General features: G+C 49.2%; 1 protein-coding gene and 1 long non-coding RNA gene across 2 annotated transcripts in view; one reads left to right on the top strand and one right to left on the bottom strand.

Moving 5' to 3' along the window:
• Positions 1 to 3,121, bottom strand: part of LOC114805477 — a 42,641-nt gene extending 39,520 nt beyond the window's left edge. Inside the window, exon 1 of the long non-coding RNA XR_003753457.2 lies at positions 2,848 to 3,121. This is a non-coding gene — a long non-coding RNA (uncharacterized LOC114805477). The remainder of the gene's footprint in view (positions 1 to 2,847) is intronic.
• Positions 3,122 to 3,251: 130 nt separating this feature from the next.
• Positions 3,252 to 16,135, top strand: RRP1 (ribosomal RNA processing 1). Its single transcript, XM_029046608.2, has 13 exons — positions 3,252 to 3,428; positions 5,423 to 5,505; positions 6,420 to 6,477; positions 7,936 to 8,021; positions 9,181 to 9,242; positions 10,601 to 10,730; positions 10,915 to 10,979; positions 11,245 to 11,411; positions 11,975 to 12,111; positions 13,060 to 13,157; positions 14,091 to 14,110; positions 14,695 to 14,811; positions 15,556 to 16,135. The coding sequence occupies exons 1-13, from the start codon at positions 3,284 to 3,286 to the stop codon at positions 15,654 to 15,656; spliced, it is 1,269 nt and encodes a 422-aa protein (XP_028902441.1). The 5' UTR covers positions 3,252 to 3,283; the 3' UTR covers positions 15,657 to 16,135.
• The last annotated feature ends 7,031 nt before the right edge of the window (positions 16,136 to 23,166 follow it).

Genomic DNA, 23,166 nt, shown 5'->3' on the forward strand with positions numbered 1-23,166 from the left:
AGAGACAGTCCCTGCCGTTTGACGGGCTTACAGTCTAATCGGGGGAGACGGACAGACAAGAACAATGGCAATAAACAGCGTCAAGGGGAAGAACATCTCGTAAAAACAATGGCAACTAAATAGAATCAAGGCGATGTACAATTCATTAACAAAATAAATAGGGTAACGAAAATATATACAGTTGAGCGGACGGGTACAGTGCTGTGGGGATGGGAAGGGAGAGGTGGAGGAGCAGAGGGAAAAGGGGAAAATGAGGCTTTAGCTGCGGAGAGGTAAAGGGGGGATGGCAGAGGGAGTAGAGGGGGAAGAGGAGCTCAGTCTGGGAACGCCTCTTGGAGGAGGTGATTTTTAAGTAAGGTTTTGAAGAGGGAAAGAGAATCAGTTTGGCGGAGGTGAGGAGGGAGGGCGTTCCAGGACCGCGGGAGGACGTGACCCAGGGGTCGACGGCGGGATAGGCGAGACCGAGGGACGGCGAGGAGGTGGGCGGCAGAGGAGCGGAGCGTGCGGGGTGGGCGGTAGAAAGAGAGAAGGGAGGAGAGGTAGGAAGGGGCAAGGTGATGGAGAGCCTTGAAGCAGTCCAGAAGTTCAGTATATAGCTGACCAAAGTGATCAATATAATCAAGAGTCTTTCCTGCTAACTGGGTTGCTTAACGCCATCCTTAAAAAATCTGACTAAAAGATATCAAATACTTTTAGAATTCCTCGAGAAGCTGCATGGCCGAGTGGTTACACCACAGGCCTGGGAGTCAGAAGGTCCTGGGTTCATTCATTCAATTGTATTTATTGAGCACTTGGCCTCAATTGCCAAGTGGTTAGACCACGGGCCTGGGAATCAGAAGGACCTGGGTGCATTCAGTCGTATTTATTGAGCCATTATTGTGTGCAGAGCACTCTGCTAAGTGCTTGGAAGGGACAATTTGATGACAGACAGAGACCATCCCTGCCCAACAATGGGCTCATAGCCTAAAAGAGGGGAGACAGACCACAAAAGAAGTAGACAGGCGTCAATACCATCAAGATAAATAGAATCCTAGATAGATACACATCATTAATAAAATAGAGTAATAAATAATAGGTACAAATAGGCCCAAGTGCCGTGGGGAGGGGAAGGGGGAAGAGCAGAAGAAGGGAGTAGGGGGGAAGGGGAGGAGGAGCAGAGGAAAAGGGAGGGCACAGCACTGCCCTAAGCGCTTGGAAAGTACACTTCAGCAACAAAGAGAGATAATCCCTACCCAACAACGGGCTCACAGTCTCCAAAGAGCCCGAGCTTGGGAGTCAGAGGTCATGGGTTCAAATCCCGGCTCTGCCCCTTCTCTGGGCCTCAGTTACCTCATCTGTAAAATGGGGATGAAGACTGTGAGGCTCATGTGGGACAACTTGATGACGCTTCATCCACCCAGCGTTTAGAACAGTGCTCAGTACACAGTAAGCGCTTAACAAATACCAACATTATAGGAAGCAGCGTGGCTCAGTGGCAAGAGCCCGGGCTTGGAAGTCAGAGGTCATGGGTTCAAATCCCTGCTCTGCCACTTGTCAGCTGTGTGACTTTGGGCAAGTCACTTGACTTCTCTGGGCCTCAGTTACCTCATCTGTAAAATGGGGATGAAGACTGTGAGCCTCATGTGGGACAACCTGATGATCCTGCATCTACCCAGCGCTTAGAACAGTGCTCAGTACAAGTAAGCGCTTAACAAATACCAACATTATTATTATTATTACCCTGGGTCTCCCCCAGCGCTTTGAAGTGCTCTGCACAAAGTAAGCGCTTAACAAATACCAACATTATTATTACCCTGTATCTCCCCCAGCGCTTCGAACAGTGCTCTGCACATAGTTAGCGCTTAACAAACACCAACATTATTATTACCCTTGATCTCCCCCAGCGCTTCGAACAGTGCTCTGTACATAGTAGGTGCTTAACAAATACCAACATTATTATTATTACCCTGTATCTACCCCAGCGCTTAGAACAGTGCCTGGCACATAGTAAGCGCTTAACAAACACCAACATTATTATTATTATTACCCTGGATCTCCCCCAGTGCTTCGAACAGTGCTGTACACATAATAAGCGCTTAACAAACACCAACATTGTTATTATTATTACTCTGCATCTACCCCTGCGCTTCGAACAGTGCTCTGCACATAGTAAGCATAGTGCTCTGCACATAGTTCTTGTCTGTTCGTCTCCCCCGATTAGACTGTAAGCCCGTCAAAGGGCAGGGACTGTCTCTCTCTGTTACTGATTTGTGCATTCCAAGTGCTTTGTACAGTGCTCTGCACATAGTAAGCGCTCAATAAAAGTGGCTCAATGGAACGAGCCCGGGCTTTGGAGTCAGAGGCCATGGGTTCGAATCCCCACTCTACCACTTGTCAGCTGGGTGACTGTGGGCAAGTCACTTGACTTCTCTGGGCCTCAGTTCCCTCATCTGTAAAATGGGGATGAAGACTGTGAGCCTCACGTGTCTCCCCCGATTAGACTGTAAGCCCGTCAAACGGCAGGGACTGTCTCTATCTGTTGCCGACTTGTCCATCCCAAGCGCTTAGTACAGTGCTCTGCACATAGTAAGCGCTCAATAAATACTATTGAATGAATGAATGAACAACCTAATTACCCTGGATCTCCCCCGGCGCTTAGAACAGTGCTCGGCACATAGTAAGTGCTTAACAAATACCAATATTATTATTATTACCCCAGCGCTTAGAACAGTGCTCTGCACATAATAAGCGCTTAACAAATACCAATATTATTAAATACTATTAAATGGATGAATGCGTGAAGAAGCAATTAAGAAATCCCAACATTATTCTTCTTCTTACCCCTGTTTAATCCATTTAAGGGTTTACCTTCTAAGGCAGGGGCACTTAGCGTTTTTCCAGTCTCATTTTCTCCACCAGAGGAGTCTATCACACCCTCCCCAGAACCCCATTTGGGCGCCCCCGCCCCGAGCAGGGTCCGCTAGGGAGCAGCGATCGATGAAGATTAATCCTTAATAAGGATTAAGCAGCCATCCTTAACTGCGATTGTGAAGGAGGGGTAAGGCTCGGGGCGGAAAGGGAGGCAAGGAGGGCGACGCCAACGGGGCCTTGGGCTTCGGGCCTGAGGAGAAGAGGCGGGAAAGGGCGGGCGCGCAGTGCGCAGGCGCAGAGGGGCCCCCCTCGCAGCCTCGCCGCGTGCCGCCGCCGGCTTCCGGCCGTTGGGCTCCGGCGCGTGGGTGCGCGCGGCGCATGCGTGCTCCCCCCTCCCCTCTCCTCCGCGCGCGCGTGCGCGCGCGGCAGCAGCATGGCGGCGGCAGCGAGGGCCACCGCGGCGCTGGCGCCCGAGATCCAGCTCGCCCAGCGGCTGGCGGCCAACGAGAAGGTCACCCGGGACCGGGCCGTGAGGAAGCTGCGCAAGTACATCAGCGCCAAGACGCAGCGGAGCTCAGGTGACGGCGGCGGGGCGGGCTTGGGTCCCCTCTCCGGACTGCGCTTGGCCCTCGGCCTGGGCCGGTCCTTCGGCCTGCCCCGGTCCTTCGGCCTGCCCCGGTCCTTCGGCCTGCCCCGGTCCTTCGGCCTGCCCCGGTCCTTCGGCCTGCTCCGGTCCTTCGGCCTGGACCCGGGCCTGGTCTTGCTCTTGGTCATTCATTCAGTCAGTAGTATTTATTTAGCGCTTACTATGTGCCGAACACTGGACTAGCCCTTGGAATGTATAGTTTGGCAACAGATAGAGACCATCCCTGCCCATTGCCGGGCTCACACTCTAATCGGGGGAGCCAGACGGACAAAAGCAAGACAACTTAATCGCAATAAATAGAATCAAGGGGATGGACACCTCATGAACAAAATAAATAGGGTAATAAAAATATATACAAATGAGCACAGTGCTGAGGGGAAGGGAGAGGAGCAGAGGGAAAGGGGACTTAGCTGAAGGGAGGTGAAGGGACAGAGAGGGAGCAGAGGGAAAAGGGGAAGCTCAGTCTGGGAAGGCTGGTCCTGATCCTGCTCCCACTCCTGTTCTTGGTCCTCAGACTGGGCCTGGGCCTGGTCCTGCTCTTGGTCCTTGGCCTGGGCCTGCTCTTGGTCCTGGTCCTGGACCTGCTCTTGGTCCTCGTGCAGGGCCTGGGCTTGGCCCTGCTCTTGGTCCACGGCCTGGGCCTGCTTTTGGTTCTCAGCCTGGGCCCAGGCCTGGTCTTGCTCTTGGTCATTCATTCATTCATTCATTCAATAGTATTTATTGAGCGCTTACTATGTGCAGAGCACTGTACTAAGCACTTGTGTGGCTCAGGGGAAAGAGCACGACCTTGGGAGTCAGAGGTCATGGGTTCGAATCCCGGCTCCGCCACTTGTCAGCAGTGTGACTGTGGGCAAGTCACTTCACTGTGCCTCAGTTACCTCATCTGTCAAATGGGGATTAAGGCTGTGAGCCCCACGTGGGACAATCTGATTCCCCTGTGTCTACCCCTGCGCTTAGAACAGTGCTCTGCACATAGTAAGCGCTTAACAAATACCAACATTATTATTATTATTATTACAATTCGGCAACAGAGACAATCGCTGCCCAGTGACAATCTCACAATCTAATCGGGGGAGCCAGACGGCAGAGCAAGACAGAAGGAAACAAGACAACATTATCACCTTGGCCTGGGCCTGCTCTTGATACTGGTCCTGCTCTTGGTCCTTGGCCTGGGCCTGGCCCTGATCCTGCTCTTGGTCCACGGTCTGGGCCTCCTCTTGGTCTTCAGCTTGGTCCTTGGCCTGGGCCTGCTCTTGGTCCTCGGCCTGGGCCTGCTCTTGGTCCTGGTCCTGGTCCTGCTCCCGCTCCTGCTCATGATCCTCGTCCTGGGCCTGGCCCTGGTCCTGCTCTTGGTCCTTGGCCTGGACCTGCCCCTGGGCCTGGTCCTGGTCCTGCTCTTGGTTCGAGTCCTGGTCCTGGACAGTGAAGGAGGCTTTGTGCGGGGAGCGAGGGCTGCCGGGGACCATGTGGGTCTAGGTCGGGGTGGCGGGGACCGGCTGAGGATGGGGCCTCCGCCACTTGCTCCTTGGGGAGAAATAGCCATAACCACCCCAGGGCTCAGAAAGGACTTCCACCTCCGCTCATGTGGGAGCTTCTTTCTAGAGGGACGGATCGGGCTGGGTGGGGGGGAGGGGACCTCTAGTCACTCAGCCTGAGAGCCCCAAAGGCACAAGGAGGCTCAGAACTGCAAAGCCTAAACTTTTGGCTTCCTGCCCCCTTCTTCCAGTGGGAGTCCCCTCGTTACCTTATGACCGGCACATACCCGTTCGATTGAATTCATTATAAGCAGACAACTTTTAGGATGCCGACGACTTAACTTCCCATCCCCTTTCTAATACCCGCTCTTCGCCGGCTTAATATCCAGAATCGAAGGATAAAGGTGATATTCTGAACGTCATTTTTACTTTGTTTTCATTTTTGATGTAGGTGGTTTTAGTCATGACGAAATGTTGAAAATCTGGAAGGGACTCTTTTACTGCATGTGGATGCAGGACAAGCCTCTCTTGCAGGTGAGAGAAATGTCGTTGTTGCGGGTTTGGGTGGGGAGCATGGCGTTTTGCGGGTAGTGCCCGGCTGAATTCCAATAGGTGGTCCCCGCACCCTCCACCATCCTCCGTCGGCACTGGTAAACGGACAGAGTCCTCGGGACAGTGTACTTGGGCCTGTTGGTTTCAGTGTTGTCGGCTGAGTTGTTTCATATCCCTGGGGTGACGTGGGCACATCTGGAATCCAAGCCGGTCATTGAGCAGTGTCAGACCTTCCCCAGAATCAGGAAGGCAAAATGACTTTGGGGAACTTGACTAAGGACAGTTGGCGACAAGGGGCCTCCAAACCTCAGACCATGTCGAAGGTCTGTTGTACTGTTAGAGGTGTCCAACTTTCTCTGTGACCGGGGGACCTGGATCCACCCAGAAGGGCCGGCCCACTGGTACAGTCTAATTCCCACCTGTGTATTCTTTCCCAGTGCTTACAGAGTGCTTTGCACATAGTAAGTGCTTAACAAATTCGATTACGACTACTGTTTTCCCACTTTTGCTTCCTTGTGGGGAGGGAGGAAGGAGAAAGGTTGAGCTTACTTCTCTCCTCCCCCTTTGTACTTTCTTCTTGATTGTCATCTTGGATGCGAGCCCCCAGGTCAGTGTGGTTCAAGAATGTGACAAGTCTCTGTACCCCTTGAACCTCTGAGATCCAGAGCCTTATTATGTGTCGGGGGAGCCCTTCACTCAAAGATTCTTGGTATAAAATTATGGTATTTTGAGAATCTCTGTTTTCACTATTTTGTCAAAATGCTGGACTCTCGTTCCCTTGTAGAAAAGTGTGGCTTTTTTCCCCATTATCCCTTTTTTCCCCTCTTGTTCCTACCCTCAGAGTGTCTAGTATTTGAAATCATGGTGTGTTCCTTTTTTTGTTTTTGTTGTTATAGGAGGCCCTAGGAAACACGATTTCCCAGCTCATTCATGACTTTCAGAATGCAGAAGCACGTGAGTATTCCCATCCTGGGTTTGAGAACTGTCTCCTGACTGGGCCCAACTTAATATCCAAGGACCCAAATTACCCCCAGAAGGAAAATATCCGTAATGAATTCTACCTCTAAAAGGGACCTGAAGGAAATCTGAAAGGCGTTCTTAGTGTGTCACGTAAAGGTCTCTCCCTGGATCCACATATTCTGAGTCCGTTGGTCCAGAGATTCCTTGTTTTCATTTTGGTCGATCAATACTTATCCTGTTGCATTTACCCTGTTGCAAAGGCTAGTTTTGAGAGCTTGGGAGAGTACAGTCAAGGCAGTAGACCTGATCCCTGTCCTCAAGGGTCTAGTACGGGAGACAGACAAATTGCAGGCAGAGGGAAACAATAGAGTGCAAAGTTAAGTCCCTAAGTGCGGTGGCTGGCGTGGCTATCCGGGTGCTTAGGTGACGATGCGGTGCCAAAGTAACCATTTAATGGAGGGTGCGGATATAAAGTGGGGAGAGATTAATCAGGGTTCTTGACTAGTCGGTCTGTAACCCTGAGTTTAGAGGGCCATCAGGAGCTGGAAAATGGGTTCACGGCCTGAGAGTCTGAGAGAATAGGGCTAGTGTTGGCTGGCACATAAAGTCACTGTGCTTCCTTTCCTTTCCCTTCCTGCCGGGAGTGATAGAGGTTTGGGGACAGTGGACCAATTCTGCATTACTTCTGTGGGTGGGGCCATCCCTGCTCATGGGCTCTTTTTGTCCTTTCCCATGCTCTTAGTTAGATGCATTGCATTCAGTAGGCGCTCAGTAAATGCCAGGATTGGTATTGCTTCCATCACCATCTGGGCGGGATTAGCGGTTGCTTTTACAATGACAGAGGAAGTAGCGTTTTTGTCTCTATTCCCTCAGCCTATTCAGAAACATCTGAGCCACATTTTGTATAGATGACAGAGACTCCATAATCATCCATATTGCTTGGCGTGGATTTTTTCTCTCCAGATTTGGAAGCCCTGTCAATTTTGTAACAGGAGTTTCAAAAAATCAGTCACTGGTGTTTATTGAGCCCTTAATGTGTGCAGTACACAATTCTAAGAGCTTGGGAGAGTACAGTGCAACAGTCGATAGGCACATTTCCTGCCCACAGGGAATTTTCCACCTAGAGATAATCATCTGGGATCTTGCCCCGTAGCTTTGTCTCATCTCTGGATCCGCTACAGCAGAAGGGTGAAAATAATAGAGAATTAACTATCCGGGAGAAGGCTGGTTTGTGGCAAGTCCACGACGCTTTCGCTTTGAAGGGAAATGGAATCTATGAGTTCAGGAGGGGTGGGGAGAAAGGGAACCCCAAAAGTGACACATTGTGCTCCCAGCAATCTGGTGACCTGGAGATTGGTTTTGGGTATTAGCTTGGAGGTGGAGATCAATCAGTCGGCAGTATTGCACGATGACCAGTTGATGTTGGGTGGCTTCACCTTTGTTCTCCCGTAGAGCATTTATTCCTTCAGACCTTTTGGCAAACTATGAACCGGGAGTGGAATGGCATAGACCGTTTGCGCCTGGATAAATTCTATATGGTAAGAGCGTCTGAACCTTTCCTCTCTGGCTCTTAACCTGTCAGCTCGCTTCTCCCACTTCAGACCAACTCACACTCCGTTCCTCCTCAGCTAAGATGTCTGTTTCTGGCTCGCTACAATCCTGCCTCCTACCCAGTCTTTATGAAGTAATGAAAGACTTTGAAGTTGTTTTCTCTCCGTGTGTATTTATAAACGCAAGCTTTATCTTTCAGTTCCTATTCAACAGAAGGACACTTTGTGTTTACAGATCTAGCATAGGGAAAGGGAAGTAGGTGTCATTGTCTAATGCTGAATTGAAACGGGCTTTGATCCCTCTTTCAAGTCAGAGATTTACTTCAAAGGAAGGGTAAGGGAAATGCTGAAGTCAAAATAAAAACTTGTAGGCTGCTGAAAGAAATATAGTGGCCTTTCAAATCAGCGACATTGAATAGTGACTGTATCACCTTTCTGAGAAGTTGAATGAGTCAATTATGGTAAAAAAAGGTAAATATTGGAATTAGTCGAACTAGTGACTTCTTTCCTTGAGTATAATGTGAACTTGCCTTATCTTTGTCCCACAACTTGTACTTTTAGCGAATTACCTTTCAAGTGGTGAGCATGAAAACTGGCGTCAGAAACCCAAGGTGGAATCGGTGAACTGGCTTAGGCATCAGGGCCTTGGCACAAAATCACCCTAAATTAACCCTTTGGGAAGGCAATGGTGATCCACTTTTTCTGCGCTTAATGAGCTCTGCCTAGCTTGCAGTCATGGGTTTGGGCTCTAGCCAGTCACAGGCTGAGCTACTCTAACCCACTATTGGGGCCCCCGCCTCAGGATGAGAGGGGGGTGATGGCAGTGGTTCCCAGCAAGCTACTGGGCATGTGAGTTGTACTGGTGATTACAAGACCCAGTATTCCCTCTGGCTTCAGGGTGGGTCCACACTCACCATCTCAGGGCAGCTTCGACTCTTAGCAAAGATGTGACATCCCAAGACCAAAGTCTCCGATAAACCTTGGGAAAATTCTGATCCCAGTCCATCTGTTGAGCAGCCGCAAGAGCTCAAAGCCTTCAGTGTCTGGCGTCATGCAGCGTCCGGCTGGCTTTCCTCTTGGAGGGACTGAGTGGTGGCGAAGCCCGTGTTTTGTTTTCTCCTAATGCAGTTCTCTTTTTGTATCACAGCTAATCCGTATGGTCCTGAACCAGTCCTTCGAAGTAGTGAAAAGAAACGGATGGGAAGAAAGGTTAGTACGTCACAGAGCTTAGCTGCCAGTTCCATCAGAGCATGAAAGCTTTTGAGTAGTGGTGCCCTCTTTGAAGCAGCATGCCGGTCTGGGAGGTTTTTGCGATGGTTTGCAGTTTTCTCCCTCTGCTGCCATCATCCTTCCTTGCCGTATAGTGGTGGTATTGCTCCTCAAATAGTCAGTCAGTGATTTGATTGAGCGCTGGTAGCAATGATATAAAAACGAGATGCATTTAGTCACCCGCCTGGCGGGGAGGAAAGAGTGTTAATGGCACTGCCCAGGCCGCTAGATCCATCATGAATCCCTTCACAGAGGTTCTTGGTCCTGGGGTCTCATGATCTAGGCTCCATCATCAGTCCACTTAAAATAGGCTTTGCCTCTCTTTTTGAGGATTGCGGGTTGGCACAGGAGTCAGGTTGCTATCAAAACACTGAGAAAGCAGTGTGGCCTATTGGGAAGAGGACGAGCCTGGGAGGCAGAGGATCTGGATTCTAATGCTGCCTCCGCCACTTGCCTGCTGGGTGACCTTGGGGAAGTCACTTCACTTCTGGGCCTCCACTTCCTCACATGTAAAATAGAGATTCAATACTTGTCCTCCTTCCTATGTAGACTTTGAACCCCAGGTAGCACAGGGACCCTATCTGACCTGATTATCATGTGCTTAAAGCAGTCAGCACTTAAATACCATAATAATAATAATTAAAAAAAAAACACTCCATAGTAAATGCAAAACTCCCATGTTGGTAAAGTGAGGAGTTTCCGCCTGGGCCCCACCGAACTTGTTACCGATGCTACTAATGAGTAGCAAAATAAATTGGTTGGAATTTTTATCTTTTGGCACTTTAGCTTTAATCAAGTTCTAGGAAATAGCAAAATAGCCAAAAGACAAGATGCCAGAGGGAAGTGGAGAGGAAACCCAGGACTTGCATAATCTGAATATCGGGTCAGCTGCCACAGGGCCCCTTCAGTTTTAAGCTTATCTCACTGTTGGAAACATTGCCTGCAGTCAGTCTTGCCCCCTGTGTCAGTCCTTTCCACCCATCTCCCTTGCTTTTACTCTTGTGCTCCAATTTTCTCAGAGCCACGCTGATGCTTTGCCCAACGTCTTCGCTTTCCCTCGACTTATGTGCTGGACTGATTAAACTGGCCCCATCAAGCAGCACTGTAGTGTCATGTTGTGTATTAGCTTATGTGGCTTCCCAGTCCTTACCCCACCCGCATCCTCTCTGAGTCTTTTGGTTCTGGGCCGGGCGGCTAGCTGCGGCTGCAGCGTTTTGTGGCTTGGGTGTTGAGGGAGAGGAAGGGTCTCTGCTTCCTTTTCAAACATTGGTCTTCGGTCGGCCTTCTTCCCCTGCCAGTCAGATTGAGCTCCTTCTGGATATGCTAATGAAAGAAATCCTGCACCCAGACAGCCATGCTCCCAATGGAGTGAAATTCCACTTTATCGACTTGTACCTGGAGGAATTGGCCAAAGTGGGAGCTGAGGAGGTAGGAGGAGTTGGCGGTGGGAGCGATCCAGGGCCAGGCAAACCTGCAGCCTGCTTCCTGGCGGGGTGTGGGGGTGGTGGGGGTAGGGGGTGTCTGAGTGTGTGAATGTATGTGTGTGAGAGAGAGGCACATGGTTGGTGGAGCGTGTTGCTCAATTACCACATCGCTTCTCTTTCCTGGACAGCTCACAGCAGATCAGAACTTAAAATTTATCGATCCGCTCTGCAGAATTGCAGCCAAGTCGAAGGAGTAAGTTGCTGATTGTCATGGAGTGGGTTTGACGGTTCCTCCGAGAACCATTGGTCCCCTCAGTATGGCTGGTTCCCTGAACTCACTATTTCCGGATTGGTTTATTTTGGGAAAGGAAGGGCTGAGTGTTCAGAAGATTCAAATGAAAGGTTTTCCTCGAGGGGGTGGGTGTTGGTGTGGGTGTTGGTGGTCTTCTGAGAACAGAGAAAAGTTCTTTCTTCTCCTCATTATTTCTTTCTCATTCCTGTTCCTCCATCATGTATAGTTCCACGTTGGTGGAGGTCATAGTCCAGGACATCTTCGAAACCATTATTGACCAGGCCCCTTTTGCCATTGAAGATTTGATGAGGGAGTTGAAGGCCAACGAAAAAGCCAGTGAGCTCTCAGGAGAGGAGCAGACGTCCAGGAAACGGTCTCGGAAACAGGACCGAGGTGAGACCTCCCTGGGGAATTGGAGTTCGGTGTTTTCCATTCTGCCAGTGCCCCCCCTCCATCTTGGTGGCGACTGTGGCCTCGTAGGGCCTCTCTGGGCCCGCCGGTAAGCACCACCCTATTGCTGCTGGAGCAGGAGAAGCTAAGCTGTCCGACGACTTCAGGTGTAGCGGTGGTTTACTGAGGCGCGATTCGGGCTCATTGGAAGGGAAGTTGGCCGCGCCCGATGATGGTCGGCATATTGGTTTATCCTTGGTGCCGTCATTCCTGCCTGGCTCGCCTGAACGGTTGCAAGCTAAGGAATAGCCTGCTAGACTGGAAGGCAAGGGATTGCTCCTTCTACCTCCATTATACTCTCCCAAGTGCTATGTCCAGTCCCCTGCTCACAGTTGGCCCTCAGTAAATACCAGGGAGGGATTAATAGCACGGAAACAAATACATAGTATTCATTCAAGCTTTATCATTCAGTTGGCAGGGTGGACAGTTCCCCTTTCCCCTCCTTCCTGAAGATGTGGGACTGAAGATATGGTTTGCTCCTTCAGTATGTCTTCTTTTTTTCCTAGGGACTAAAGCTAAGGCTTCCTCCCGAGAGGATGACCCAGAGCTGGAAGAGGAGGAGGAGGAGGATGGTGACGATGATGACGAGGAGCAGCGAGCCCCTCATAGAAATGCCGATAAGGACATTGGCCCTGTCCTTCAGGTGGGTGTGGTTCCAGCCCAGTGCCAGGATTGGCTGCTTTGGCCCTGAGGGAGCCAGAATGGGGTGGCACAGAGCGATTGCGTCCAACCTGGAGGCTGGCAGAACTCACCTGGGCCGATCGAGGAGCGAGTTTACACCTGGCGAAATTATTCACACCAGCCTAGTTCAGTGCTTTGCGTACAGTAAGTGCTCAGTAAATATGCCATTGACTGTTAAGACATCTTGAAATAATAATGATGCTGGTTAGTAAGCACTTACTATATACCAGGTTGGGAGTAGGTACAAGATTTAAGTTTGACACAATAATAATAATTGCGGTATTTGTTAAGCGCTTACTGTGTGCCAAGCACTGTTGTAAGTGCTGGGGTAGATAGAGGGTAATCAGGATGTCCTATGTGGGGCTCACAGTCTTAATCCTCATTTTACAGATTAGGTAACTGAGGCCCAGAGAAGTTAAGTGACTTGCCCAAAGTCACACAGCTGACAAGAGGTGGAGCCGGAATTAGAACCCACATCCTCCCAACTCCCAAGCCCGTGCTCTTTCCACTAAACCGCGCTAACTGTGAGATTAAGCATTTATTATATGCCAAGGTTTGGGGTAGAAACACTATAGTCAGATCAGACACAGTCATTGTCCCTCATGGGGTTCATAGGCTAAGGAGCTCTCACAGACTCTATGGTGAGCAGAGGAAAGACAATCAAAGTTTTCCTCAAGGAAACAAAAATCCTTTTATGCCACCCGAGCAAGTGAGAGTCCAGGGTTCCAGACAGCTGGTACAGGGGTGGGGTTGGAACCAGAACTGGCCATCTGCGTGACCAGCATCTGAGTGTTTGCCTGGAATAGCTGCCTCCCTTCTCTGCCCACGAGTTGGTGGTTTCACATGGGAGCAGGGCTGCCACCAGGGCAGTGGGCCGTCGTGTAAGTCGACTACCTCTGTCTTTGCACAGTTTAACTTTGAAGCAGTTGGCCACAGGCTGTTTGAACTGTCCAGCAGGCAAAACATTCCTGCCTTCAACCGGAATTGTCTCTACAAACTGGTCCAAAAGTAAGTTTACTTTACATCGACTCTTGTTCAGTGATCATCGCCTTTCGCTGCCAACTCTGTCTCCATATTCCCACATCCCATTGCCACCCAGGACCCCTGCTTTCCTTTTTTTATTTAAAAAACCAAAAACTGGTATTCAGGCGCTTACTATGTGCCAGGTACTGTACTAAGCACCAGGTACTGTACTAAGCACTGGGGTAGTTACAAGATCATCAGGTTGGACACAGTCCATATGTCACACAGGACTCACAGTTTTAATCCCCATTTTACAGATGAGGTACCTGCAGCCCAGAGAAGTGAAGCGACTTGCCCAAGGTCGCCCAGCAGACAAATGGCGGAGTCAGGATTAAAACCCAGGTCCTTCTGACTCGCAGGCCTGTGCCCTATCCACTAGGCCGTGCTGCTATTGTTTCCTTTTCACCTGTCCTTTGTCTGAGCTCGAGGACTTCTGTTCTCGGGCAACCTTAAGCAGTCTAAAATCCTGAGGGAGATTGGTTTCCCATGGAAGGTATTTTTATTGCTAGAAGTGATAGAGAGAAAAGCCAAACCCAAGTGGACTCAGAACCTAGTGGATAGAACCATGGGCCTGAATTCTTATCCTGACTCTGCCACTTGCCTGCCCAGTGACCTTGGGTGAGTCAGTTCACTTCTCTGTGCCTCAGTTATTGCACCTAGAAAATGAGACTTTAGACTGTGAGCCCCATGTGGGACACTGATTGTGTCCAACCTGATTAAACTTGTGTCTATCCCAGTGCTTTAGGAAGTGCCTGGCACATAGTAAGTGCTTAAAAAAAATCGTGAAAAAAAATCACTAAGACCTTGGTAGAGCACAAGAGAAAACCCTGGTTGTTGTCTCAGTCAGCGATGCAGCTTTTTTTGCTTAATAAAATCCAACCTTTGTAGTGATAACTCTTCCATTTTGTGTCTTCACAGGTTCCAGAACTTGGCTGAAGGTAAGGATTCAGTAGGGCAAAGGCAAGAGTATTCCTCCAAAAGGATTTGTGCACTTCTGCATGGTTGTCTGTTTTAAGCATTGGAAACCTTTCACTCTTTTGTAGAAAATAAATATTTTAGATCCGTGAAATAGATGACTCGGTTCTAATAGTGAGGGATGGGAAATAAGCGATCTTAATCCGTGGATTGGGACACTCGGGAGCTTGCAGTAATGTGCACTCAGTGAGCGAGTGACTGGATTAGAATTTGAGGCATCCGGTCTCTGGACCGCCTCCTTAGTCCATTAAGCTCTCTTTGAGTTGCTTAAATGTATCTTGAGAGGCCAAGGTCTTCCAGTGGTGTAATGTTATTAGTTGAAAGATTCATTTCCTGGGGCTTAAGGTGTGGTGTTGGGGATATCGAAACCTGTTTAAAAAAGAAAATCGCACTGTGGAGTTTGTCTCCACAGTTTAGCCAGGTTGGTGGAAGCAGGGCAGACACCGTCAAAGTTTGTGTCCATACCCCAGTCCTGGAAGGTGAGGAAGAAACGTGTCTGCTACCCCCTCTGCGAGCCTCTCACGGAACTTAACTTTGTATCTGCCAGGCATCTTCCCCCGGACCGATTTCCTCAATGACGTATCTACGGATGATGATGATGATACGTTCAGTCGAAAGAGGAAAAGGAAACGTCGGACGAGAGCTAAAGTGGGGAAGGAGGGAGGTAAGAGGCTTTGTTTCAGAGGCAAAGTTAGACCAGCTGAGTTTCGCATTACGTAGATGCTGGGAAATGTGTAATATGGATTTGCATTCTGGGTGTCTCTGACCCAGCAGCTGATGCACCCCAAAGCGGGGACCCCAGCTCCATGTTCTGAGTCCCATCCAGATTCCAGAAGGAGGGTGGCCTGCTGGGTCATCTCGCAGCAGTTAACAAGAGTTTGGGGATCACTGTGACGGTTGTGTTCCCTAAGCACTCCTAAGTCAATGCCTGGTGCTATTTTCGTTCTTTCTGAAGAGTAAGATCCTGCAGTTTGGCATGGGGCTGAGCCACGTATGTTTATATGCCCATGTCTCTGCTGCACATTTACACATTAGACTCCCTACAATTGTATTCTGTCTGGTGATGCTGGAACGACACTTCCCACTGCAAAGAAATGCGTGTTGATGGTTAACCACCTCCCCCCTACCCCATTGACGTCGATCCTGCCTCCCACGTGCTCAGTGTCACAGTGAGGCCAGACCGGGGTGGCCGTTTTCAGGGTAGGAGGCCCATCGAGGCTGCGTAAACGGTGCCCAGCCACCTCTCAGCCCGACTCTGGGCTCCCAGCGGAGCAGTGAGCGAGGCTCCTGGAAAGACCGCCTGGATCTCTGGAGTCTGAGTAAATCCATGTCGGAGTGATAAAGGGAATCCCCAGCCAGATGGAATGCTCGCCCCGTAACGTCTTTCTTTCTGTTCTTCCCGGAAAAGATGGAAAAGAGAAGTCAAGGGCTAGGAATCGAGGAGAAGAGTCGGGAATGAAAGTGGAGAGGAAGAAGAAGAAAGTGAAGAAGCGGAAGAAGAACAACTAGGCGAGGAGTACCACTGGCATGGGGCCCCCCATGGTCACGTGGGTGCCTGGCCAGATGGGACCCGGGGACGCGGATGGGACAGCAAACATATCCAAGAGCAGGACGGGCTACCGCTGAAGGCCCCATGCCAGTCGGCCAAACGGTCGATGGATGCGGCCTCGGCCGCGGGGCGCTGAGAACCACGGGGGAGCAGGGCCGTGGAGGGGGTGGCCGTCTGAATGAGTGGATGGCTGCGACCTTGGTGTCCCTTAAGAGCACACAGTGGGGAGGGTTGGGAGGAAGAGGTGAGGGCGGGGAGAGTTCCACCAGGGACGAGTAAGGGGGTGAGGATGGAGGAAAGTAGGCTGGAAAGAAAATGCAGAAAAGATCAACTCCGACCCTGTGTATCGTGTCTGCTCTGCCCTGGGGAGGGCAGGGTGCCAGGCCCTGGCCTGGAGGGTGCAGCTAGTGGCCAATAAAACAGTTTTCCAAGTCCCAGGCATGTGTGGTCTGGCTGGTGTGTTGTCCTTTGGCAGAGTGATCAGAGTCTCCAGCTGGCTGCAGCATGTTATTTTGGGCCTTGGAACCTGAGGACTTGGTGGTTTCCAGCCTCTTTGCCCACACTCTTGACCTGATGGGAGATCTGTCTGGTCCAGCCCTGACTTTTAGGGAACCAGACCCTCGGGGCCAAGGACAGGCACGCCTGAGTCTTGATCAGCCACCGAGAACAAAATCATCTCTCTTCTGTCCGATTCTGTGGTGATCACTCCAGAGGCACCGTGGCGGAGTGGGAAGTCCAGGAAGCCTGCGTGGTGTTAGTCCTGTTCTGCTGCTAGCCAGCTGGGTGGCCTTGGGCAAACTACTTCATGGTGGTGATGGTATTAAGTTCTTATGAGGTGTTAAGGACAATGCTAAGTGCTAGAGTAGGTACAAGATCAGCAGATTGAATGCGGTCTTTGTGCCATACCGGTCTCACAGTCTCAGGGGGAGGGGGAGGGAGAACAGGTATTTAAACCCCATTTTCCAGATGTGGGAACTGAGGCACAAGGAAGTTGTGACTTGTCCATAGTCACACCTTCAGCAAGTGGCTGAGAGCCAGGATTAGTACCTGGCTCTCGTGATTTCCAGTCCTATTTTCCTTCCACCAGTCCACTTCTCCACTTTATCTCTCTGTCTCTCAGTTTCCTTATCTGGGACATAGGGGGTCCTATTCCCTGCCTCTCCCAACCTCACTGGGATGCTGTGAGGATAAAATAAGGTTGTTGATAGGATGAGACTTTTTTTTTCAATGTGTGATATCACTTCAAGTTAGTAGGGTCATTGGAGCCATTAGAAAGGTTGGTTAAACTAGGAGAAGAGGCCAGACGTGATATGCTCGGTGATTTTTAATCAGCTCGGTAAGTCAACAGTAGTTGCGATCTGAAAGAATATGGGGCAGGGCTAAAGAATGGGATGTGGGAAAGAATTTTCATTTAAATGAATGTGGTACCAGGGTCCCATTTAGGCTGTTAATGCTTCAGTTAGCAGATGCATCATTGCATCGATAATGCTAAGGTCAGTCTCAAGCAACTGATTAGTGGTATTTATGGAGCTGTGCTGAGCACTGTGCAGATCACTTAGGAGAGTGCCGTAGAGTTAGGAGACATGATCCCTACCCTCAATCAGTGGCATTTATGGAGGGCAGAGCACTGTGGGCAGAACACTTTACCACATAGAGAAAGACCAGTTTCAAAAGTAGAGCTCACCTTTGAGCTGGCATTTCCTCCCCAAACCCAGATTCCATAACATGCTTGCAATGCTGCAGCCTATTGAAATAATTTCTAGGAAGACCCATTCAGTGGAACTGAGCTTTTTAATGAATCTGCTTTTAAAAAGCCACGGACCGGTTGTTGATTAAAGAAAACCTCAGGGTCCTTCATGGCCTGAGCATTTAGGTAGAACCCACCGACCTTCACCTTATAGTGGCCCGAAGCAAGGTCGGGCTCCCTGGTCTCAGCTCCTGGGTCCATCGGGGGGCGGAAGACTGAGTGTTCAGGTCTCACACGCTTCCCTCTCCAACTCACCACTCATTTTCCAATCTACCTTGAAGTTATTTAGAGGGACCGAAGGCATGTAGACAAATGGATGACAAGACTCATTTTGGCAGGATCCCTCGGCCGAGAGGTCCGGATCCTTTTCTGTCTTAAAACTTGGAACAGCTGTTTTCTCAGGGTGACACCCCCAAATGGATATTATCCCACTGGTGTCTTGGAACCACAACATCTCTCTAGACTGTAAGGTTCTTGAGGGGCAGGGATCAAGTCTACCAAATCTGTTGTATTGTACTTGCCCAAGAACTTAGTATAGTGCTGTGCACCCAGTAAAAACTCAGTAAATACCATGTATTGATTTAAGTTCCGAAACTGAACGTAACTTGGGCCCAGCTCCGTTCTCCCTTTGATTACATAGTTAACTACTGGTGTAGATAATGTATGAAACAGGCTGGAAGTTAGAAATCAAAGTGCGAACTGCAGGTCAGACCCCTCCTTGAACCTGCGGTTGCTGTGTAATCAATCTGGAGTTTTAGGTGTTTTTTTCCAGCAGGCCTCCAATTATGAGCAGAATTTGTTTTCAGGCCTTTCTTACGCTGTATTTTTCGTCTTTAAATTTGGTTGACTGATAGTCTGGGTTTCAGCCCCTATACATAATAGCTGCTTTTTCTTCAGTTTCTTAATTATATTTTGGGATTTAGAATCCACTCACAGGTGAATTATTGGCCCAGCTAAGTTAATTTGTTGTGCCCCAACACAGTTTGAATAAGCATTTATTTTTCTGAATGAATTCTTAGCACACTGCAAGGAAGATAATGAATGAGGGTTTAGTATGCCAAACTCAGGAATGGGTTAACTCTGGGAGGGTGAAAATCTAGCATCTGCCCGAGGTGGGAATCACTGACCTTGAGTCAAAGGGCACATAGTATACCAGTCAATCTTGGGTTTTACAAACCTCCAGGATGGCTGTTAAGTGATTTAAGTGTTTAAATGGAAGCCAGACGGAGTCTGCCGTGGTTCCAACAGGTTGCCTGGCTGCTTGTGAGCTCCAATGGGGTGAGAATAGCAGTAAAGAAAGCTTTGACCAGAAGTATAATTAGAAAGTTTTGTTCTTTAATCAATCCTTTTTGTCAAGCACTTTGTGAAGAGCGCTTTTCTGTGTACTTAGTCAAGTGGAGTTGTTAGTAGACATGAACCCTGCCACCAAGATGCATATGACCTAGCAGAGGAGTCACTAAAATTAATTTGAGTCAAGGGAAGCAATAGAGTGTAAAGATATGTACAAAAGTGCTGAGAGGTGTGAGAATACCCAAGGTTGTAGGTGACATGATAGTGACAAAGCAGATGTAATGGAGGATATAGGGTGGGGAGGATGATGGAGTAGTGAGGGAAGGCCTTTTGGAAGAGAGGTGATTCCAGGAGGATTTTGAAGATGCGAAGAGCGGCAATCTCCCCAACGTGAAGGGGGAGGGAGTTCCAGTCAGGAGGGAGGGTGCGAGCAAAAGGTTGATGGTGAGAGATGAAACTGAGGGAGAGCGGTTTGGCTCTTGACGTGGGGATTGGAGATCCCACAGATTGGGTCCCCAGTTAGGAGGAAATGCTTCCTTGCCTTCCGAATCAACCAGGCCACAAAGCCACCTGTTCTTCCTGTCCGCTTTAGATTGTAAGCTCCCCTTGGGCAGGATACATGGTATTTTCCCAAGCACTTAGTATTGTGTGGCACTCACTAGATACTTAATAAATACCATTTCTACTACTCCCGGCTAGTTGAGGCCATTGTGTTCTAGAGGACATGGCTTTTCCAGACCCATCTAGTTTTGGGGTTTTGTTTTTTTTTCCAATGGTATTTGTTAAATGCTTACTATGTGTCGAGCACTGTACTAAGCACTGGGGTAGCTATAAGGTACTCAAGTTGGACACAGTCCATGTCCCTCATGGGGCTCACGGTCTTAATCCCCATTTTACAGATGAGGTAACTGAGGAACATAGAAGTGAAGTGACCCAAGGTCACACAGCAGGTAAGTGGTAGAGCTGGTATTCAAACCCAGGTCCTGACTCCCAAGCCCGGGCTCTGTCCACTAAACTAGATGAGGGGCGCTGTCAGTACTGTTTCTACAACCACCTTTTGCTTGAGGCACTTGTGTTTTCAGGCAGAGAACGGGGCAGAGATTCCAGAAGAAAGATAATGTTTTGCCTAGAGGAAAAAGTGTGCAGCCCTGTTAATAATGTAGTTCCTTCAGGGCAGTATGCCGATACAGGACATGACCTTCTCTGGAATGATCTTATGGGCTGACTCTAGGTGGCTCTCTCCACCAGAAAAACGAAGGTAGTTGAAGAGAGAACTCTTGAACAACTTCCTAGGGCCAGAATAAAAATTGTTGTGTTCATAAGGTCCCAGGCTCTATAAACTTTACTTCCATCACTTGCCAACTCTACCCACCTCCCTTTGTTAATAAGGTACTCTTAGAATTTATCAAATGTTTACCATAAGATACTGAATGAAGCTGCTTGTAGTTTTCGGGATGGGTTATTAAAGCCCCAGTAAATTCCCACTAAATGCCTAGCTCATCTTTAGAAAGCCCTCACAGCTTAATACAGGCCACTGTTCACCTCTCTAAAGACACCCTAGCTTGAGACTGCCTTTGCCATTAAGCTGCCTATTTATCAGGAGGAAAATACTGCGGGTGGCACTTAAGACATTCCAGTGAGGAATCTGACCCAGGGACCCAGCAAGGCAGAACCGGGGTATAGAGTCAAGCCCTCCTCCTCCTCCTGCCTCTGATTCATCCGGAGTAAGTTGAGCCAGTCATTTTCTGGAAATCATTTTTGTCTCCTCCGATAGATAGCATACTCTGGGAGGCCTGGGAACCCGAGTCTTTGCTACTGTTGAATACTCCTAGTACAGTGCTTAGCACTCAGTAGGTGCTCAGTAAATACCATTGATCACTTGATTAATTGACAAGACTTCCGATGCCAATTGATTTTGGTTATTTGCAGTGATGGGACTGGGGAGAGAAAGGAAATCTGGGGCCCTCAAGTAGTCAAAAAGCTTCATTTAAACTGAAGCTCCAACCTCCCAGCACAGTCCATTGCCTGTAGTAAAATCAGTGAATTGATTTGCCTTTCCACATTTTTCTTTCATACTTTGGCTCTGGTACATCATGCTGATGATCAGGGACTTACCTACTCAGCTACTTACTTACTTACCTGCCTGTCTACTTGTTTTGTTTTGTGTCTGTCTCTTCCTTCTAGACTGTGAGCCTGTTGTTGGGTAGGGATTGTCTCTATCTGTTGCTGAATTGTACTTTCCAAGCGCTTATTATGGTGTTCTGCTCACAGTGCTCAATAAATATGAATGAATGAATGAATAAAAGAGAAAGGAGGAGAGGAGAATAAGAACATCTTCAGTCCTCCCAAAATGGGCAGTCAACTCCTAAATAAACCAGAGTTGACTGTAGCCTGTGGCCTTGGCAATAATACAAAATACCTTAATTGTTTTGAGTTTGTTTTTAAGTTTTTTAATCAGCCCATACTCACAGGCCAGGCCCAGGTGGTTCTCTCTTGGCAGAAATTGTTTCTTGGCCTGGAGAAGTGACTGTATGCAAGATAGGCATAATAGCCAGGACATTATTATTAACAGTGGTAATATTATTGATAATAATAATGGTATTTAAGTGCTTACTATGAGCTAATCAAGGAGAACAGGTATTTAACCCCCATTTTCTCTGGAGTTGTATCATCCTCAGTTTTCTTGGTTTCCCTTTGTTGGAGCGGATATCTGAGAATCTCAAAAGGAGCATGATAAATCATTGATGGCGAGCAGGGAAGAGGAGGCAGTGCAGCCTAGTGGAAAGAACCCGGGCCTGGGAACCAGAGGACTTGGGTTTTAATCCCAGCTCTGCCACTTGCCTGCTCTGTGACCTTGGGCAATTCACCAAACTCCCCTGCCTGTTTCTTCATCTGTAAAATGGGGATTTGGTCTCTATTCTCCCCCTACATAGACTGTGAGCCCACAGTGGAACTCTGGGCACCCCACTTCTAAGTGGGGCCACAGAGGCTTCGTATGGCCCTTGGATGGGTTGAGTTTGGGAAACAGGCCCCCTTCTGTCAGGCAGAGGAGGGAGCGGCTCTCTTCAAGCTGAAGCTTCATAAGAATTGTGAGATGAGGCAAAAGTGAAAACAGCAGCCACGGCTCCCAGCAACAAGCACAAAAGCCCAGCAAGGGACAGGCCTTGTGGGCTCATAGGGCACTCCGGACTCTGGATTTTTCAGTCACACACATACACACATTGGTGTGTTTCACATCAAGAGAATCTTTGAGTATGAGGACAACTGACTGTGTGTGTGTGTATAAATATATATAATAGATGCACACACACACAAATACATTTATACATGTGGAAAGAGATTTGCACAGAAGCAGAGAAACTGAGGCAGCAGAAGAGAATTTTAAAATACTAGGATCGTTTCATGAATTTCTGCCAGCCCTCCTTGTAGTAGCTAAAATCAGTGCCAAGTCTACTAAAGCACAAGGCATCAACTCTTTGTGCCAAGTATTTCCTTGGGTCTCTGGTAATCTGTCGTAACGGCTTATTGCCGAGGACTGCCCAAGCTCTCCGCCAGTTCCATCAGTCAATGGTATGTATTGAGTACCTTATTATATTCAGAATCCTGTACTGAGTGCTGGGGGAAGAGACCATGATCCCAGCCCTCGAGAAGCTTGGGATCTAGCAGGCTTCCTTAGCGTCACCCTTCTTCTCTGGGACTTCTCACCTCTGCTTCCCAAATGCCGGAGGGGAAGTTCAGAGGTATCTGGAGGGAATGTCTGATTCCATCCCAAACTCCAGGGGACCTGTTGTGGACCTGGGTGACTTCTCCAGACCCTGCTGGACACATCCAAAGGCCTCTCCCCACCCTTGAACTACTGCTTCTGCTGCTGTTCACCCACACCGGGCCAGGTTGTGGCAAGGCTGAGACAGGACTGCTCAGGAAGTGGGTCCTGCTCCCAAGGCTCAAGGTGAAAATCCCGTTCCCTGGAGCGTGGGACTCGTTCCTCTCTCTCACTGCCTCTTTCCCAGAGCCGCTCCAGTTGCTTGGATAGGGTTTCCGTGGCCCCTATCCACTCTGGGGTCATTGCCAACAGAGGTCCCTTGAGGTCAGAGCAGAGCCCTACCCCCACCTTAAAGCCGCTCTCAAGGAGAAGGCTGCCCGGCCGCTGCCTCGGGGAAAGTTAGAGCGCAGAAAGGTATTGCTATATGAAACATCCCTGTTGCCCTTTCAGCATTTTCCAAGAGCATGAGGAGAGGAATGGGAAAATGCAATAGGGAGAGGAAAGAACCAGTCATCTCAGATAGCCTGGGGCGGAGGGATGAGGCATCTGACCAGTTGGCCCCATGATGCTAGCTTCCAAACGGGGCCACTGGGATTTGGTTGTTCCATCGGTGGCATTTGGCTGCCTGAACTCAGCTTACCCGGGCGCCTTAGTGCCCCGGGCACAGAAC

The sequence above is a fragment of the Ornithorhynchus anatinus genome, chromosome 18 (assembly GCF_004115215.2).
Source record: "Ornithorhynchus anatinus isolate Pmale09 chromosome 18, mOrnAna1.pri.v4, whole genome shotgun sequence".
Taxonomy (NCBI): Eukaryota; Metazoa; Chordata; class Mammalia; order Monotremata; family Ornithorhynchidae; genus Ornithorhynchus; species Ornithorhynchus anatinus.

Excerpts from the sequence above, each read along its gene's own strand:
- RRP1 (XM_029046608.2), top strand. The coding sequence starts at position 3,284 with ATGGCGGCGGCAGCGAGGGCCACCGCGGCGCTGGCGCCCGAGATCCAG. Across the intron at positions 10,980-11,244 it reads ATTGCAGCCAAGTCGAAGGA|TTCCACGTTGGTGGAGGTCA; the intron begins GTAAGTTGCTGA and ends CATCATGTATAG. Across the intron at positions 14,111-14,694 it reads GTTCCAGAACTTGGCTGAAG|GCATCTTCCCCCGGACCGAT; the intron begins GTAAGGATTCAG and ends TGTATCTGCCAG.